The sequence below is a fragment of the Harpia harpyja genome, chromosome 6 (genome assembly GCF_026419915.1).
Source record: "Harpia harpyja isolate bHarHar1 chromosome 6, bHarHar1 primary haplotype, whole genome shotgun sequence".
In the NCBI taxonomy this organism is placed as follows: domain Eukaryota; kingdom Metazoa; phylum Chordata; class Aves; order Accipitriformes; family Accipitridae; genus Harpia; species Harpia harpyja.
This window is the reverse complement of record NC_068945.1, coordinates 55,435,499-55,448,259: the sequence shown is the minus strand read 5'-3', so window position 1 is coordinate 55,448,259 and position 12,761 is coordinate 55,435,499. Positions and strand designations below refer to the sequence as shown.

At 44.4% G+C, this 12,761-nt stretch overlaps 1 protein-coding gene across 4 annotated transcripts in view; it reads right to left on the bottom strand.

Moving 5' to 3' along the window:
• NAMPT (nicotinamide phosphoribosyltransferase) overlaps positions 1-11,963 on the bottom strand; it is a 29,962-nt gene extending 17,999 nt beyond the window's left edge. Inside the window, exons 1-2 of one of the 4 annotated variants that reach the window (XM_052789382.1) lie at positions 11,818-11,963; positions 296-452 (exon numbers count right to left, since the gene is read on the bottom strand). In XM_052789382.1, the coding sequence (XP_052645342.1) occupies positions 296-452; positions 11,818-11,877 (217 nt within the window). In that variant the 5' untranslated portion in view covers positions 11,878-11,963. Of the gene's footprint in view, positions 1-295; positions 453-1,090; positions 2,513-11,817 lie in introns of those variants that run through there. The other 3 variants (XM_052789383.1, XM_052789380.1, XM_052789381.1) reach the window with 3 other exon arrangements.
• Between the last annotated feature and the right edge of the window lie 798 nt (positions 11,964-12,761).

The window sequence follows — 12,761 nt, the reverse complement described above, 5'->3', positions numbered from 1 at the left end:
TATTTCCATTCATTTCAATTTAGCCCACTGAAGCTGGGATATGAACACCTCTTTGTTTTTAATAAACCATTGGTATAAATAAACACAGTAGAGAGGTGTCTGAATTAAGAAGTCAATACCATTTTATGAGGGTGGACATCTCATTTTCAGAATCACATAAATAAGATCTTATGCATGTCACTACCTATGCTGTACCAAGACAACCTGGAATTGTTTCAACTGTAAGGCTCCAGCCTTGAGAAAAATTAAGATATTTATTTACAGGTAAAGTTTTACTGGAATTTGAGACAGTTACCTTTTAAGTATTTATTCAGAATGTACTGCAAACCATAAAAAACAGTTTCTTCATATTTCACTTTCCTTAATTTGGAATTTTCAGTCTTCTTTTCACGACATTCAAAGTAGGAATATACTTTGCTTGTGTTAGGTGGGTATTGCTTGTAGTGTGTAACCTACATTAAGAAAAACTTCAGTAAGAGCTCAAAACATCACTACAAAACACAATCATATTTGTACGTTAAAGCTTAGAGTAACTCCCAATGCTTCTGGACTATTGTTATTTATCCGTTCACATTCCATGCAGTAGGTATTTAGGGGATTTCCCCTTCTTTAGGTGCCTTCAATTTTCAGTTCAAAAGACTGTCTTCCCTATCTTATTCTTTGCTACTGTGTCAAGCCTTTCCCCCTAGAGTAATCTTCACAGTCAGCTTTTCCACTCCCTGATGACCTTGCTTTGATTAACTGGGAAAGACACTGGTTAGGATTTTGGGAGCAGCACTGAGCACCAACGTGCCAGGTCAGTTTTCACTCTTCCGCACTTTGGCTTGGCCAAATAGCTACAGGCAGCACTAAGTTGCCTGCCACTACCAAAGTGGAGGTACCTGCTTGTATTTGATTGAAGTTTTGAAGGCTATAGTCACGTAGTTCAAATAAACACTACCCAGACTCAAGAAGGCGTTGACGATGGCCTTTACCCAAGCATCTCATTCACCATGAGCAGAGTGGGTTTCTCAAGCCCCGGTTACATCAAAGCCAGCTTACAAACCTGTTACTGTCAGTAATGCTGTTAAAATCTACCTGAGGTTTGTACCTTCCCACAAAGTTTGCTAGATGGACTTTTTTCCAGTCTTTGAAAAAGGTCATGTTCAGCATAAAGAAAGCATGAAAAGTTGCAGCCTGTAAGTGTGTATCCCATGGAAACTGGTCATATGAACATAAAATGTTATGCTGGATTCAACCATAACAGCTTTTTTTAGCTAATGATAGTAAATCTACCCAGAAATTTGAGTAATATATAATTTGAAACAATTACACTCTAAACATTAACAACTTAAACCTGCAAAATTTTATCTCCTAACGTGTAAAAAGCAAACTCCATGCAAAATCCATAATTCCACATTAAACAAAAAGAATACATGATGACATAAATTTCATACTATCAGTGATAAATTATAGGATACATAAATCAGCTTAAGGCATTTCCAAAGGTGAAGCTATCAAAAGTTTTCTTAGATTATGACGAAAAGTCTGTGAACAAGCCTATGCATTCCATAAGGGAAAACTGTTCCTACGGCCAAGTAAAGCACCATTATACATCAGAACAAAACTCAAACAGGTGTGAAATTCATGTCTGAATTTTTCCAAACCCCCAGATTTATAGGTTAGAGCATGAGTTCATTGTAAGTTTCTTGCTGTTACTTCTTACTCTAAAATCACCTTAAAAATGTTTGTTTATAGTATCACAAGGAATTGGAAAAGCGATAATTTTACCACTTCTTCCTTATTGTCCTGTTTTTTTAAATGTACCTCTGACACTTTCAAAATAAAATATTTGAAGGTTTCCCTTACCTGTATTGCTAAACCTGTATATTAAAGGATTTTAAAAATACAGTTTTTGTTTTCCTCTCAAATGCCATTTATAGTTAGTATTTCACTCAGTTTGGACAATGAACTAGACTGCTCAGCTGAGTTTTTCAGTTCTCCTATACCAGCACAATGCCGTTACAGTTGTGTTTCCAATGCTGCAAGGAAACATTCAAATAACGAAAAGGTCAATTTTCAGATCTTTCCATTATCTTTATTTGTATGAAGTTTTCAAGGCCAATCAAATAAAACCCAAGCTTGTCATTGCAAGTTTTCTGCCTTTACTTCAAACAAAGCACTGCAACACAGGCATTTAATGGAGCACTAACCTATTCTGTTCCAATTCCACAGCCGCTCAAAAGCAGAATGTTTAAGAGTAGTAATGTTAGACCCAAAGACAAAACCTGGCTTTTAGATTTAGTTCTAGCTGTTAATAAATGTCTTAATCAACAAATTATAACATGTCCTTTCCTAGTTCTACGCAGAACTTCCAAAAAAGTAAATCGCACTGCCAGCTCACAGAAAACTCTCTTCAGAATATCATCATGTTTAAAGGAAAAAAATCCCAAATAAAACAAAACTTAACACAAACACCCCCTAACTCCCCTCCACTTACTGTGCAGCAGTCAAAAAATATGCTCCGTTTTACATGTCTTTCTAAGGGGAATATGAACACACACACACAACTCCCTTACAAAAAATTGTATTAAATGGACTCAGAGAAAAAGACCATCTAACAAATCATTAGAAGGTTCATTTCCTGTAAAGCACAGAGCATAGAAACTCCTTGCTTCGCACCTTTGCCACTCAAGTTACAGCAACTGTATGAAAAATTTTGCTCTTTTTTATGACTGGGACTGGACTTTAAGTTGGTGTTTCTTTATGATTTGATTGTATCACCTGGGAACTCTGTTTATTTCCATTCTTCATCCTATTGGCATGCTACAGCTTCATGATTTCAGAGTAAATGCTCAACACAGAACCCACCAGCTTCAAGTGTACATAGCAGACGTCCCAGGAACAATTCCCCAAACCAATATGTGAATTCCTTGTGACAAGCTCTAGAGCAAACCAATGTTAACGCTGTTGTTCTCACCACAACAGTTCAAGCAAAACAAAGAAAACTACATCTGTGTGAGACTGCCTACTCAGATTTCTTTAAAAAAGTTTAATTATCCAACTTACTGACTATGGGCAGGTTGCTGAAGCCAACACCTATATTATAATGAAAATTTGCATAATCTTCAGCTACCATCTTTAAAAAAAAATTTGACTTTTGCAGTTCAAAGACATCTCCTCCAGCTAAATGCTTCTCTCTCTCAAACAGGTTACAGGCCCAAGTTAGCTTAAGGTGTACAGTGCACACACTGAGTTGGTACCACCTCTTCCCATTGCGTTTCAATACAGGGGTTTTTTAGGGACCTCCCATTCTAGCTCTGCTTTGAAGCACGATCACAAAACACGGTGCTCTGGCTGCAAATCAGAACTTGAGGGCTGAAGTCAGGCTGGAATGCTAACAGCCAGATTTATCCTTTATGTAGCATACCTGGGGAAACAGCTACTCCAGACTACCTTGCTGGCAGTTTCAACCTAAAAAAACCCACTCAAGTTCCTCAAACATTAAAACACAGGTGTAGCTAATTTTTCTGACATTAAATTAGAATCTTAACCTGAAAATATATACCGGCTAGTGTCCAGAAAATAGTTATTTCTAGGGATTCAAACCAAAATAAAAGTGTTGTGTATGATAGAAATGTAATTTTATCAATTAAATTGCTTCAAGTACTTGAAAGAGATAATGAACTAATTTTACAAGTTACATGTGTAACATTCAATTATATTCTTCGCACATTAGAATCCATTTAAACAGTGAAAAATACACATCCCTGGCAATGAAGGTATTTACATCTAAGCAAACTTTACATCTGTAATTTAAAATAACTTGTGCTTCTTTTGAAGCTATTAGTTTTATCTATAAAGCTGAAACACCCTTTGGGTGTCCGCAAGGCTTCTCATAGACTACTCAGTATTTAAAGACACAATTGCAATCTTAAAGTACCACACTTCCCAACAAGCACATGCTTACTACCAGCATGCTATACAAGTATGTGAGAAGTTAAACACAAGACCTACATCCCCTGTTCACTTATCTGGCCATCTGTTTTGCTTCCAAGCTCTCAGGCAGGGCACCATACCTAGCAGGAGCATCTGCCCACAAAACATCACGGCAGCTCTGACCATTAGCTGGCTTTTCTGGACTTCTAGGCCATGGGGAAATAATATCCATCCACCATAGCGGTGGTCAGGAGGTTTGGCATGTAGTGAAATGCCTGGTGGTAAAAAACAGTCTGAAAAAGGATCAAGCTCTAGGGAGCGGGAACAGTTCACAGGAGACACAAAGAATGCCACTGAAAACAAAAAAACCCAACCAATCAAACAAAAAAACCCCAAACCCAACACAACACTACAAGAGACTTGGACAATGAAAACTATGCTTCAGAAAATGCCTGAACTTTCCTTGTTGTCAGATGAAGTTTTGCATCTTTCTGTATTCTAAAGAAGAGCGGAGAGAACAATCAGTGACAATATTTGGAATTTATTTTAGGTGACTTACAGATCAAGACAGTATTGATAAATCTATGCTTTCAGTCAGGGGATGACAGAAGCAAGACTTGTACAGGCAGGCTCTTGGTAAGTAGGAGTGACTATGAAGCCAATAGGAAACCCCTTCTCTACAGAAGAAAAAAAAAAACCCAACCAAAAACCAAACAAAAGCCCCTACTGGGATTAAGAGACCCTTACAAGAAAATAAACCCCCAAAATATCTTCAAAGGCCTTTTGATATTTAGTTCAAAGGCTGTGGTTTAGGTTTTGTCAACAAAAAGCATGACAAACAGCCTTGGAAGAACCACCTACAACAAGGTTACGTACTATGACTGAAATAGAGCACTTTTATTCCAGTTGTGATAGCTCCTTATTAAATTTCATCCAAATAAAGGTACATTCTGAACAAAGAATACCTCCAGAAGGACTACATCTACTTAACTAAATCGTCAGCTATTTGAGAAAAACCATGAAGCACAAATTGCATTTAGATCAGCCATCCAAAAAACTACCCCAAACATTAAGAGTTAAAATTTAAGAAAAAGGAATTAACAGGTATTCATCATAAAACAGGGATGACTGAGGTAAAAGCTGCATTTTTATAGGCTCGATAAGAAAACCTTTGTCATAAAGCCAAATAGTCTTATAATCTACGATCTTTGTTGGACAAGAAATTGCAGTGAAATGACTTTAAAAGGTTATTTAAGTCTATATAAACTCAACCATTTGAAAACTTGAGAAAACTAGGTCTGAACCTGAGTAGAGAAGCGAGGCATGGCCAAATTCTCCATCAGGGGTTTATTCCTGGTGCTCACCTAGGTCAGATGGGTGCTAACATGAGCCATCGGAAGGATGCTTCTAAGCCCTGCCTACAGTGAAGGAAACAAACAAAACCCCAAATATCTAGCCAGCAGGATCTTGCCTGGACCATAACTTTACAAGTGTTAAGATGATATCAGTTCAACTGAGATGATATTTGAACTTTCTGGAGTTACTTTGAAAAATCTTTCATGCAAAATGGGTACAGAACAACCCAGCTTCTGAACCCATGGCACTGTACAGCCAGAAGCGTGAAGAATCAGAGGGTCAGGTGGAAGATAAAGCCAGAAGAAGCACGGCCCTGGAAGCCAGCAGCTGGGCCACTCAGCTAGGGCACTTCAGGTCTGCAGCAAGTAATTAGGGCCCAAGGTATGGGTTGGTCACTGTACTGCAAGCCTTGTTCATACACTGAAGTGAGCTATATCCTTTCCACTGTGGATGAAAATTGATGGTAGCCTGGTTTACGTGACAACTAAAAATGAGAGCTATGGTTGTAGGGTACAGTGTCAGAATGGCTTGTTGATGCTGGAAGAGATATATTTGGGGGATCCGCACCCCCACATACAACTTACTGAGTTAGATGACTTACTTCAGTGGTGCTTCTGGCATTTACACCGGGGAGACTTCTGTGAAGCACCTCTAAGATTCCCACTAGTTATGGAACATTGTGGAAAGAGGCCGTGATTTGAAAGACCGCTTTACCTAAACCTTTACGAGGTTTAGCCAATGGAGAGGTTAAAGCAAAGGTTGCCAATAACCTATATGGAAAACAACATCATTAACAACAATGAGGAGATGAACCAGTACTTGGGAACGAAGGAAATGCTTTATCAGATATACCTCACTGGGATGAGACATAACTAACAGCAGTTATAAGGTAGTGCTGAGCCCCTTCAGGGGAAAAAAAACCAACCCAACAACACAAAAAACCACAACTGTGACTAGCAGTTATATTCAACAAGGATGCTTTTGTAGCTTTCAAAGCAATCATAAAAGGAATGCACACCACAAACAAAGGTGGAAATGAAAACCAAACCAAAAGTCAGTGTGGTTAAATGATAAGCTTATTTGAACAAAAGAGAAAACGTCAGAAGAATCAATCTTCAATAGCTCAACAAAAAGGACATCCGACAATAGCTGGTAAAGTGCAAGACACTTGAAGTGAGTTAAAAAAAAAAAAAATATCTAAGAGTCAAGTACAATCTTACTATTTTAGTTATACATGAGCTTCAGATTACCACAGGAAAGTAGCCTTAGAGAGACTCCAGAGCCCTTATTAAAAATGTGTAAGTAAAGCATAATACAGATTAAGATAATATTTAAGAACTAAAGTGAGAATATTGGGAGATATCTGCTCTTATGAGATGAGAGGGACAAGCTAATGCAGGTTATGACTGAAGGTTGATCTTGTACCACTTTTAATGTCTCTATTCTAGTTCATCCATCATCTTTTATATGTGTATTAAAAAATAAGAGGACCAGAGGTGAGCAAAGAGATCAGTCAGTACTAAGAAAACTAAGGAGAGCACATGCAAGCAACTGAATTCCTATGGAAGCTGCACATTATCAGCAGAGATGCTGTAAATGACCACGTCCACATTCATTTAAAAAAACAGGTCAAGTGTAAGCACTAGAACTGAATGTATTCTAAATTGCTCAGAGACAATACAATGTTTAAAAAAAGGTAACACTTTACAGCAGATTTCTTTACCACTAAAAATTTCTGGGTGTTTTGCATCCAAGATTATAATAAAGAAGATGACAAAATGCCTTATGCTTACTGTTCACACATTTGCGAATAGTCAGCTGTACTTGCTCACATACTGCTACAAGTTTCCTGTTCTTTAAGGAAAAAAAAAAACATTTACCTTTTCAACAATGAAAGTTGCAATGATTCTGGAAGGGGTTACTTTCCATTAATTTAAAAATTGGCTGAATTCTGTATAGTTGCAGTGTTCCTTTAGAGCAATGATGACTCGGGGTTTGTAACAGGACCATGTGACTGCAAATCAAAACTTGGAAGATAACAAACCTAGATAGAGCGAAGATTGCTTCTTATGAGGACAGTGAGCCAGAAGTTTGCAATGCTTTCCCACTGACAGAATTGCAGGAGGTAAGAGAACACATTCATACCCCCACCACAAGATTTTAATTAAAAAAAAATATATATATATACACATACATGGGCTACTGAAAAGAATATTTTGCAGTCATTAAGTACTAGTCAAAATCAGTAACCTAAAGAGTACTCATGTCTCTTCTTTGCATACCTCTAGCCTTCTAAATAAAGAATATACAGGCTGTCTGAGCCTGCAATAAACACACTCAGGTGTGTGTATTCAGAAGTAACTGCTCTCCTACATCCATGCAGAGTAAAAGAAGTCATTCGAATGACAAATACTTAAAATTCAACATGTAAGGCATACAGAGTTAAAACATATCTTTTAGCCTTGCTTGAGGCATCCAGAAAGAACTGAATTCTGAAACAGATCTCATTTACAGTCTAGATAGCAAGTCAGCTCCTCCTATGGGGTAATTGCATGGCGGTTTATTATAGCTATGAGCTTAATTATGAAACATTCCAAGCAACAGTAATATATTCCATTGGTAAAAGCAAAATAAGCTATTATTACTTTAGTGAACAAGGTTCAGTCCTCATTTTGATAGCCTTTCCCCACTTGCAGCTCATGGTCCATCCCACCCAGGCCTGGCATACGCCAGTCACTGGTATCTTCCAACTGAACAACGCAGCTCTGCTGAGCTGATCCTCCCAATACAGTTTCAGACTACATACACCCTGGAAGATTTCTTGTCTGTGCAGAAATAAACAAACACAGGATAAACAGAGCATTGGGAATCAAAGAGAAAGAAAATGGAGAGGTGGTGTGTCAACAACATCAGACGAATGAGGAACTCAAGGGCATGGACCTTTTTCCTTGGGAAGCGCAATGAGTAAACAGAACCCTCACCGTCACAGAGGGACAAGACTGCAGGGACTTCTTGGTATAGACACATCATGCAGCATCAACCGCAAGCTTCAAGGAGCCTGCTGATGGCCCCTCACTTGCAGCTTTCTAGCAACAAGGATTTTAACTTCAAATGCTTCCCTTTTTCAGTAATACTGAGTCACTAGCAGAAAACTTTACTATTAGAAGCGTCATTGCTATACTGGACATTCACACAAAGAGGTTCCCCCGATAACACCACATTGATGAATCTCTTGAAAGTCTTATGATCCAAAGAATTAAAAAGACTGCTGTTATTTATCAGCGGGATGCACACATACCATACCATATGCCCACACCCAGGCTCTGAAGGGATGGCATATAATACCCAGCACACAGGAGGAATTATACTCTTGGGGGATTTGGAGTAGCTCAAGAATACGCAACAAAGTATACACAGGAAGAAAAAAAACCTAACTGATGTAAAAACATTTATCTTGTTATGGGGGTTAGAGATAAAGTGGACAATTTGAAGGCCAGCTTCAAAACCCTGGAGCGCTTGTACAATTCAGTAAGCCCCAGTTCATAATGGAAGCTCAGTACTGGGTGCAGCGTGTAGCAAGTCTCTGAAATTCACCCACTGGGAACTATTCCTACATAGAAATACCCAGTATACTAGAAATTAGCATGATACTCAGCTGTTTTTCAAAAACAGCTTTTGAGATTTTGAAACTGAATATCTGATAATCTTCTCTAATTTAAGAGGAAGTGTCCTATGATGTGCACATAGACAGGGAAACAGTTTAGAGGGAGGGGAGGCCGGCTTAACTGTCAACGTAGGCAATAAACCAGTAACCAGTTTTCTCTCCATGCCAAATTTCCAGCTGTAGAGAACTGGGACACTGGAGCTAACACTCAAACTAATGAGTTGTGACAGATATGACCCTGAGACACCAGAACTTTTTACTCACGGACAGCTGCCTAAGCTAGGGTTGTACTGTTTGGGGTGGTCTGCACGTTTATTTTTCTTTTTCCCCGAGCTGTTTATTTCCACGTGACTTTTGTCACCAGCATTAGTTTGTATGGATCAGCATCTACTGCGATAGGATCACCAAGTAAGCCTCTGAACTGATACTTGTTTTTTCTCAGAGTCTGAATGTTATATATGGACAGTACTGCACACAAACAGATGCTACAATTGTGGATACAGCAGAAATATCTTAAAAAACCCTAACACACACATAAGATCAATTGTCATTTTTGTTTTAATTGCTAGTGAGAGTGTTTGGTAACTCCTGTAAAAAGCTTGATGTTGCAAACTACCAGATATTTTAGTGCAATTGTTACTGAAAGTGCTCTCACTAAGTGTGTTTCATTGATTAGGAAATGCCAGTACCATCCAGGGAGAAGATAAGTGATGTTTGCTCATATTACCTAACAAGATAAAAGAAGCTACTTGTTTAAGCGTTGTTGTTCAAAGATGCCGGAGTTCCTAAGATTTTGAAAAAAGCATATAGGAGGGGAGACAATTTGAATAGTCCTAGCAAAGCAAAGCAGACAATTCCAACTGTTTTTAATATAATACAAAATGCTCCTAGCTGCCACAGAAAACCTCATCCAAATTCAGTTTTCAACTGGGGAAAAAAAAAAAAAACCAAAAAAACCAAAACCAACTCGGGCCTTTACTTGACCTCTAAGATTTCTACCACTCCTGGAACGTTACCACACCATCTTTCCTATGAAACAGCAAACCAGAAGCAAAGTGGTCATCTGTCATCCCAGCGTTCCTCACTACCACTAATCCTAGAGCAGATCCAGTGAATTTAGGAAAAGCAGTGTGCAAATTAGGTTTAAAATAGACACCATTTAAACCCAGGCCTACAGTATTTAATGTGATTAGTCTCAGACATGGAAGAAAAGAGGATCTTCCATATTCGAGTAAGTTTGATAACGAACACTTAAACATAGTTCTTAAAGAGCACTGTAGCTAGATTAAGCCCTTTATGAAAGCAGTTTTGTGAGCCCTCAACAGCAGTGTTAGGATGCTCTGACTGAGCTGCTCCGAGATTTATCAGCGTCTTCCGGTCTTCCAACATACCTTCACAGAAACAGCAACAACAAATGTTAAGAATTTCTTTACAAAAAGAGCATCTTTATGTAGCGTCATATAATAATAATATCACAGAGGAGCTGGGACAGGTACAACAGCACAAGTCAGCAATCGGAGCACCTAGTGAGGCTTGTACTTTGGTAGTTAGCCAGTAACAAGACCTGGCCGTAACATCATATTTGCTTTGTTCAACTCTTCTATTTAGAAGTACCCCCCCACCCAACCCATCTGAGTAGTCAAATCTTTAAAGAGCTATAACATAGTAAATGCTTTATAATCAGGACTGTTACTGTAGTTTTGTTGAGGGCACCAACAACCGCTCTGGCATTGCAACGCAGCTCCTGAAGGGAAAAAAGATAGTTTTTCAGCCTAGGAGACAGCCACAGGGTGCATCCGTAGGACCGGACTCGGACGCTGGCTCTGCCCAGTGCCGAGAAACCGTATGCTCACGTTAATGCAACGCTGCGCAAGAGGAGGACTCGGGCCTGGGCACACTCACGTTGTGAGGCACGTCAAGAGCTTCTGGGTGAGAAACCACCGGATCTGAGCGCGGACAGCGAGCGCGCCCGTACTTGGCCGTTGCTATCAGGCAACGCTGTTTTCAAGTAATTTCACGGAACGAAGGAGCGATTGCGAAGCGCGGCTCCCCACTCTGAACGAACACCTTGCCTAGCAAATCTGACGCCGCAATGACCAGAAACTAAGCCGAGGACTACAAAACAGGCACTTTGGGGCAGCCGGCGCCCTAGCGCGCTCTGCATCACAACCAGGTACAAAGCCGCAGGCGGGCAGCCAGCCGCCGGCACCGTTTCGCCGCCCGAGCTGAGCGAAGCGGGAGAAACGAGGCACGGAAAAAAGGAGTCAGCGCTCTGCCCGCTTTCCACCCTCCTGCCGAGGCAACATGTGCGCCCGCTCCCGTCTCCGGCCAGGGAAGGAGGGAGCGGGCGGGCGGGCGAGCGAGGGAGGGCGGGCAGCCCAGCGGCCGCCGCCGCGGGCCAGAGGATGCTCGGCGGCGGCAGGAGGCCCCCCCCGCCGTGCCCGCCGCGGCCGCCCCTCGCGCCCTGCCCTGCCCCGCGCCTGCAGGGCGGCGGGACGGCGGCGCCCCCCTCGCCCGCTTTCACTTTCTTTTCTCGGCCGGCCGCCGGCGGCGCGGCCACGGGCACCCCGCAGGGCAGCGGGCTCGGGGCTGCGGGGGGGGGGGGGGGGGGGGCAGCCCCCCAGCCAGGCCTCCGCCGTCCCCCCTCGCGCCGCCCCGAGGCCGGGCACCCTCTCTCACGCCGCGGGGCGGGGAGAGGTGGGGGGCGACCTCCCAGCCCCGCGAAGGGGAAGGGAGCCGGCGGCGACGGGGACGGCACGGCCCGGCCCGGTGGCCAGAGCGCCCCGGCGCCAGGCCCGGCGGGTCCGGTGCGGCGGCAGCGCCAGGGCGCCCGCAGAGGTGACCCCCTCCCGCCCAGCCGTGCCCGCGCCCGCGCCCACCTTGTAGGAGTCGGTGGCGAGGAGGATGTTGAACTCGGCCCCCGCCGCAGCGCACTCCATGTCGCCGAGCCCGGGGAGGCGCCGCCGCCAGCACGGACAGGACTACGCCGCGCCGCCACCGCCAGGCGCTCGGTGCGGGGGGTGGGGGGGGGGGGAGAGAGGAGAAAGGGGGGACGGGGATGGGGCGGGGACGAGGGGATTACGGCCGCGGGGCGGGGACCGCGCGCGGCTTCCCGCACCGCTGATTGGCCGCGCGTCTCCGCCGCCGAAGGCGGTGCCGTGAGGTCACCGGGCGGGTGGGGCGGGGTCAGGGCGCCAGGCAGGCTCTGATTGGGCCCGCCGCCCGGTCGGTGCAGGGGAAGGGAGGAGGTGGCCGTGACACCGCGGGAGGCGGGGAAGAGCCTCTTGCCCGCACGTTCTCTTTCACTGGGTTCCGGGCGGAGGGCAGGAGGGGCGGGGCCGGCTCGGTGACGCCGCTGCGCGGCCGGTGCGCGCTCTCTCGCCATTGGCCGGCAGCGCGGCGGCATGCTCGGCCGAGCGGCCGACGCCTCCGGCGGTCGGGCGGAGAGGGGGCAGCCGGAGGGGGGGGAGGGGCGTGCGCAGGCGCGGGGGCCCCCGGTTTCGATTCTCTGCGGCCACCGCCTCCGGGCGGCGGTGACGGGAAAAGGCGGGTAGCGGCCTCAGCCCCTGCGGGGGGCTGGCCCGGCCCGGCCCGGCCCTGCCCAGGCGCACCCCGGGGTGCCGTGCCCAGGGTCAGCCGCTCTGGCGGCAGCGAGGCGGCCGTGATGGAGGGCCGGCTTCCCGCCCGCCCTCCGCTCCCGCGGGCTGCGAGGAGCCCTGGGGCCCTGTGCCGCACCGGGCTGTGTCGGCCGGCGGCGGGGCTGTGGGAACTGCCTCGGGGGGAAGGTGCCGGCCGCCGCACCGATGGCGGGCAACTGCTGAAG